This window comes from Marmota marmota, unplaced genomic scaffold (genome assembly GCF_001458135.2).
Source record: "Marmota marmota marmota unplaced genomic scaffold, marMar, whole genome shotgun sequence".
Lineage (NCBI taxonomy): Eukaryota > Metazoa > Chordata > Mammalia > Rodentia > Sciuridae > Marmota > Marmota marmota.
In genome coordinates, this window is record NW_026003318.1 from 967,556 (window position 1) to 974,179 (window position 6,624).

At 39.7% G+C, this 6,624-nt stretch overlaps 1 protein-coding gene across 2 annotated transcripts; it reads right to left on the minus strand.

Annotated features, from left to right (window-relative positions):
- Positions 1-236: 236 nt before the first annotated feature.
- LOC107160345 (olfactory receptor 2T33-like) lies at positions 237-5,786 on the minus strand. Of its 2 annotated transcripts, XM_048797513.1 has the most exons (3): positions 5,476-5,786; positions 2,289-2,426; positions 237-1,298 (listed from the first exon to the last, which is right to left on the minus strand). In XM_048797513.1, exon 3 carries the CDS (start codon positions 1,290-1,292, stop codon positions 321-323), a length of 972 nt encoding a protein of 323 aa, XP_048653470.1. In that variant the 5' UTR covers positions 1,293-1,298; positions 2,289-2,426; positions 5,476-5,786; the 3' UTR covers positions 237-320. The 2 variants fall into 2 exon arrangements, with proteins under 2 accessions (XP_048653470.1, XP_015362511.2); XM_015507025.2 differs by lacking the exon at positions 2,289-2,426.
- Positions 5,787-6,624: the final 838 nt, after the last annotated feature.

Here is a 6,624-nt window from a genome sequence, read left to right on the forward strand (position 1 = left end):
CTCTGAAGGCATATACTAAAACTTACATTCTGTGTGACATTAGGAACAATATTTACTTTTCCTTTTCTTCATTTCTTCATCTAGAAAGCAAGCGGTGGTGTCAACAGCACTTACAATTTGAGTCTGTTGCAGATACAGACATTGCTTCACATGGAGCACAGCAAATAACACATTCTCAAAAATTATATATCTCAATGCAAGCGACTCAATTATTAACTACTAAAGATGCTGACATATAGACTTAACTTTCTTTTTATTCATTAGTAATGTAGTGAATATCACAATATATTTAAAATGTCAATAAATTCAGGAACTCAGACTCATCTTGAACAGGACCAAGTTTGGTGGTGTTTAATATTTGCACATTTTCCCAGCCACATTTTTAAGCTTCCCTTGACCTCGCTGTTCCTCAAGCTGTAGATGACGGGGTTCAGCATAGGGGTGAAGATGCTATAAAAGGCTGACACCACCTTATCGTGGTGAGCTGACCTGTAGGATTTGGGTCTCATGTAGATAAAAATGGCAGCTCCATAAAAGAGCCCCACCACAGCCATGTGTGAGGAGAAGGTGGCAAAGGCCTTCTTGCGGGCTTCTGTGGAGCGCATGCGGAGGACAGCAGCCAGGATGAGACTGTAGGAGGTCAGGATGAGGCAGAAGGGCACCAGGAGCATCAACACACAGCAGATGTACATGACATTCTCAAAGACAGACGTGTCAGCACAAGCCAAGCGCACCAGCGTGGGGGCCTCACAGAAGAAATGGTCTATCTCTCGCCTGTTGCAAAACGGGAAGCTCAGGGCGACAACTGCCTGTATCAGCCCGTCAGCTGCTCCCAGGAACCAGGACCCCACGGTCATCCTCAGACACAGTGGCCAGCTCATGAGCATGGGGTAGCGCAGAGGGTGGCATACAGCCACATAGAGGTCATAGGACATGGCTGCTAAGAGGAAGCACTCCCCACCACCCAGAGTTGGAAGAAAGAAGATCTGCAAGCCACAGCCAGCAGTGGAGATGGACTTGATTCCAGTCAAGTAGTCAGCAGCCATTTTGGGCACAGTGGTGGAGACCAGCATTATGTCCATGAGGGACAGTTGGCTCAGGAGGAAGTACATGGGCGTGTGGAGCCAGAGGTCCTGTTGAATCAGGAGAATCATGAGGGCATTGCCCACCAGAGAGCTGATGGCTATTGTGAGCACCACAGTGAAGAGAAAGAGGTGGAGTCCTGTGTGCTTGAAGAGTCCTAGGAGGATGAAGTCAGAGGTGGTGTTGCTCTTCTCCATAGTCTCAACCATTGTAAGCTGTGGAAAAACAGAGGAGGAAGGGTTATCATCCAGTCTCAGTGTGACTGCAGAGCCCTGCACCTGGACAGGCATGAAATCCAGGGTCCTGGTGCAAAGCCCTGCCTCCCACTAGGCTGGCTTCCCTTGGCTGGTCACTCCACTTCTTCATAGCGTATATCCCACTCTCCACTGAGGTTTATGTGTGCTTCACCCAGGATAGTAATGTCAAAATGGATCAAAATATCCAAAGTTGTTAAGTATTATGTAGTGGTCAAGAGTTAGTATTACTATTTCTATATTTCTTGGACCACTAGTTTTTATTTTTTTCTGTGTATACAGAAACCAAAATGAATCAGTTGAGGAAAGAAATAGTTAGACATCCGCCATTTAGATTTATTGGTGTTGTAAATGGTTTGTATTCAACTTTAGGAAACCTACCTGATTTCAAATTAGGCTCCTCTTAAAAATAAACATGAAGTTATATTTATTTTACTGAGCATTCCAAGGGGCCACAGACAGGAATATACATTTTATAAAGGAAATTCTTCTTTTGAACACTAGTAGTATCTCAAGTAATTGATAGTTGCTTCCTTCCTCATGTTAAGTGACCTTTTACTTCCCTCATATTTGGCCCAGATATTCTCATTTATTTCCTCCTACTCTAGAGCCTCCAGTGTTTGCATACCACCCCTTCTATGAGATAAAATATTCTTCCCGAGGTACATTTGGGCTTGTGATCTGCCCTGCACAGCATGCTGCTGCATCAGACACTGCCACAGACCTGGAGAGACAGCCACCTGGGCAGCTCTGACTTTGATCAGTGCTCCTGAGGAGGGCAGGTAATAGGGATGAGGATCACTATTAGTCACAAAGAATCAAATAGACTCAAAAAGAAAAATCCCACATGGTTTAAATACCTAAATTCATATTTGCAAATCTACTTATTAGAACTGATAAAAGATTTCAGTAAACAAGCAGGATCCAGGGTCAGTACACAAAGATCCGTACCTTTCCCGTCCATGGAGAGTGGATGTGATGGGAAGGTAATGGAAGCAGGCCTGTTCAGAACAGCTGTGAGAAAAGAAACAGCTGGAAATGAGCTCAGCCAAGTAAGGGAAAGACATCTACAGTGAAACCATGAAACACCTGTAAAAGAAATTGAGGAAGAAACGAACAAACAGACAAAAAGAGAAAGATCCCCCATGATTTTAGACTAAAGAAATAATATAGTCAAAATGTCCACACTACCCAAAGTGGCCCTTAGGTTCAATGTAGTCCCCTTCCAAATACCAAGGATGGGCTCCTAGGAAAACTACCCTAAAATCTGTATGGATTCACAAAGGACCCCAAAGTACCACAAAAATATGAGGAAAAAAAGTAATAAAATAAAATAAAAATAAAAATAAAGGCATTACAGTACCTGATTTTAAAATTGAATAGATAAATTCACTTTCTTTATAGATACAGTCAGACTTACTAAGTCCACAAAAATGAGAACAGCTTCCTTTGGAAGGTTTTGCAGTAGAAAGTTGTTACACATTGAGCAAAGGAAATATGTGTTGACTTTTTACAATTTTTTTAACTCTCTACTAAAAACAAAGCTTATAAACTTATAAAGACCAAAAAGAACAAATAGCTCTAAGGAGCCAATCCATTCTTTATTAGAAGAAAATGCACAAATGCACTGCTTTTTACCCAACCAGGATCCGAGACCTATCTCTGGTGAGCATAGCTCAAACTGATTTCATCTGAAGCTTTAAATTCATGAAAATGACTGAGCCCATTCTGTAGAAATTGCCTGGTCCTCGGTTACTGCACACACAGAAAGGGTGATGGTGCTCTTTGATCTGGGGGGTCTGATGATGTCAGCACTCTGATGCTGTGATGGTAAGGAGGCAGGCAGGACTGCGACCTCACACACAGGTGGTTTGTGTCAGGGACCCACAAAAGGGCAGTGCCACATCCACCATAGAAGCATTCAGATGAGTGGACATAACACACGGTAGAACCTGCATCTCTAGAAGGCCTGACAAGCACTGGATGTCAGGGAAATGAATACTGTATGCGAAAATTGGGCCAAACAGGAAAAGACTTTGTGGACCAGGTCTCTGCAAGAGGGTTGGCTTGCAGCTCAGTGTGGTGGCCCCTTTTTGTGCCTGCCACCTACTGAGCGACTGTCTGTTGGCTCCTGGGCTGCACAGCCTTCCCTGCAACTTCAAGCCACAGCCCAGTGGTCCTGTGGCTGCAGGACATAGAGCTGGAGGACCCCTGGGCTTGGGAACCGCAGTCCTGCACTCTGGGACCTCTGCCTGGTCAGCTTTCCAGGATCCGCAGGGTGCTGCCGGGGGATGTGATATGATTTTAGGAATCATATTTTCTCTCTGGGCAGGTATATATGAATTTTAATATGTGCTAAATAGGAACCTGAAATTGTAGTTTAAAAAACAGTTTTAACTATGATTTTATATTTATGAGGGCAAGTTACTTAAATTCTATTTCTTATGTTTTAAATCATAAATCTAAACATTATCACTCAATGAATTAAATGTTTAATGAATAAGATGATTTAGAATTAGTCCCCCAAGTCATTTTGTATATTCAAACACGTTTTAGTTTTAGCTTTTAGTCTAGATCATGTTACCATTTTTCCTACATGTTCAGAAGCTTGAAGCTTGAAAGTCATATGCAAAAAATGTCAGTTTGACATTTGACCAAATGCTGTTGCAACCTGAAGCCAAAATTCTAAGATTTGAAATAATAAACTTATTATTCTAAAGTGTTATTTTAGAATAAACAGTCTTAGAAGTAGAGAAAAAGTAGAGATAAATGTATTTATATGTGAGGGGAAAAAAAGAGGAAAAGAGAAACATGCTTAATATAGACACACCAATCCACATCTAGGAGAAATTGTAACAAGTAAATAAATCTTCATTCTCCTCCTACACTATGAAAAATTATGATGTATTGTATCCAATAAATTAAGCTTTCTAGAATGATATATCATCCAGATAACTTAATAGAAAATGAATTTGAATGTATTAATCTTCTTTTAATTACTATTCAATTCTGAATAAAAATAAATAAAATTCTTGCAGCTTGGTAATCTTCACTATGCTTTATTAAAATCATTTTTTAAATAAAATATTTTTTGGCATTATGTATAAATGGCTGCATTTACTTGATAACTGAAGTCTGTGTTCCCTAATTAAAAGGCAAGGGTAACTCTGAAAATTATGAGAATGTTGACGGATGCTTATGAGTACTTCTTCTTTAAGTCAATTTGTGGACTAAATTAATTTAAAGCTGTATGTAGATAGCTTAAAGTGGGGAAAATTTTCACCTCCAGGAATAAGGGATAAATACTCCTAATTATCTGGTATGCATCCTTTACAGAAAGAAAGGGAGTTGCCTGTGGTGGCACACACCTGTAATCACAGAGATTCTGGAGGCTAAATCAGGAGGATCATAAGTTTGAGACCAGCCTTAGCAACTCAGCAAGGCCCTGAATAACTTAGCAAGACCCTGTCTCAAAATCAAAATAAAAAATGCAGAAGACAGGGCATGAAGCTCAGTGGGAAGCTTGAGCTCCCACTCAATCTCTATTACCCCGCCCCCGCAAAAAAGACTCCTTTCTATTATTTTAAAATTAACAGTATACCTTGCCTTCATTTTAAAATTATCCATTTTAAGGTCTTTATTTATAAGTGATATGAGGGATTTTGTGTTTATTTACCTCAAGACCACATTCTTTCTCATGCTGGTAGGTAAACTGATGAGTCTCCTTCTCGCTATTTACACACGGGAACACAGATCATTGTTCTAGATATTGGCATTACATTCAACAATCTCCACAAAAAATAAAAATAAATAAAATTCTTCATCTAGAAGCAACCACATGATTCTGTGAAAAAAAATCACTAACAGGAACTTACTCATTTAACCAAATTGATGGCTCTTTCAAGAAGAGTTTTGGACTTGATGGCTCTGGATGAACACAAACTGCATCTTACATTTTCAAAACATCATGTGGACAGTTAGGAGACTTATTCTGCATCAATTGTGATGCAGCTCTAAAAAGATGACTTTGCAATTCCAAATTTACATGTAAACTATCACCAGACACATACCTATATGAAACATTCAGAATGACTTTCTAAAATTCTAGAAATTTGAATCTCAACCAAAGTAGACTCACCTTCGTAGCAGAGGATCATACTTGATGGGTCCCATATATATACTGGTGTCTCCTCTGACAGTTGATAACAAACGTCTGCCTTCATCAGCCTTGCGGGCTCTCACCTGGACTTCTGGCCTTGTGCCACATTCATTAGGAGTCCCATGTGACCACTGGAAGTCTCCACCTAGGAACACCTTCTCTGGAGCACAGCACCTCTGTCTGGGAAGGGGTGAAGGAATGTGAGGCCCTAATGAGCTCCCTGGATTGGCTGCAGCCTGAAGCCCCATGGATGGGAAGGTGGAAGTAGTACTTTACTCTGTAAAGAGCAGCAAATACCATGAACTGTGAGGGGCAAAGCTAGAATCTGCTCAGGGATGATCATCGACCTCAACAAGTATGACTTACCTGTCTGAAGTAAAGAGACTAAGCTTCTGCAGGTGTAGGTGCCCATACAGGTGTATCTTATTCACTAGGCATCTCTAAATGCTAGAAAAATGCTCAGTATTTTATATGCATTTTATTTAATCTAGCAAACAGCTTTTGATCAAGTAGTTTGTACTTTTTTGCAGAAATGTGAGCAACATTAATGATTTCTTTTATTTACCCAACATGATGGATGTACCTGAGTGGAAGAATTCTGGTGCTTAAATAACTTTAAATTTGTGATTCTCAAAACTGAGGAAGAACCAGAGTCACTATATGGGCCTGATAATTGCACTTAAACAAGCTATGCTTTATTCTGCTGTTTAAATGTGAATTTTGGCACCATCCTAAACTAGATTTTGATGCTTTGACAGCCTACGAACTAATCCAAATTTTGCCTGATAGTTTCTTTGTTTTGTTTTCTTTTGCTTTGCATTTAATCCTATTTCTATTTCTTATCCATTTTTATAATCCTGAATAACCATTATATATGGACTTCAAGTTCCTCTTCTGTAAAATGTGCAGACACACTGAAGTTGCTTATGTTAGAGCATTAATAGAACAACTAAGTAAAATGCTTATAAATTCCCTAAAGGAATGTATGAGCTTCGCCATTGATGTTCATTGTTCTCATTCTGATTGTTTAAATGAAAAAAAATCTAATACAAAGTTTTTATTGATTCTGGACTCAATATTGTGAAAATTGATCTGACACATGATCAGAAAATAATGCAAAATTAGTAT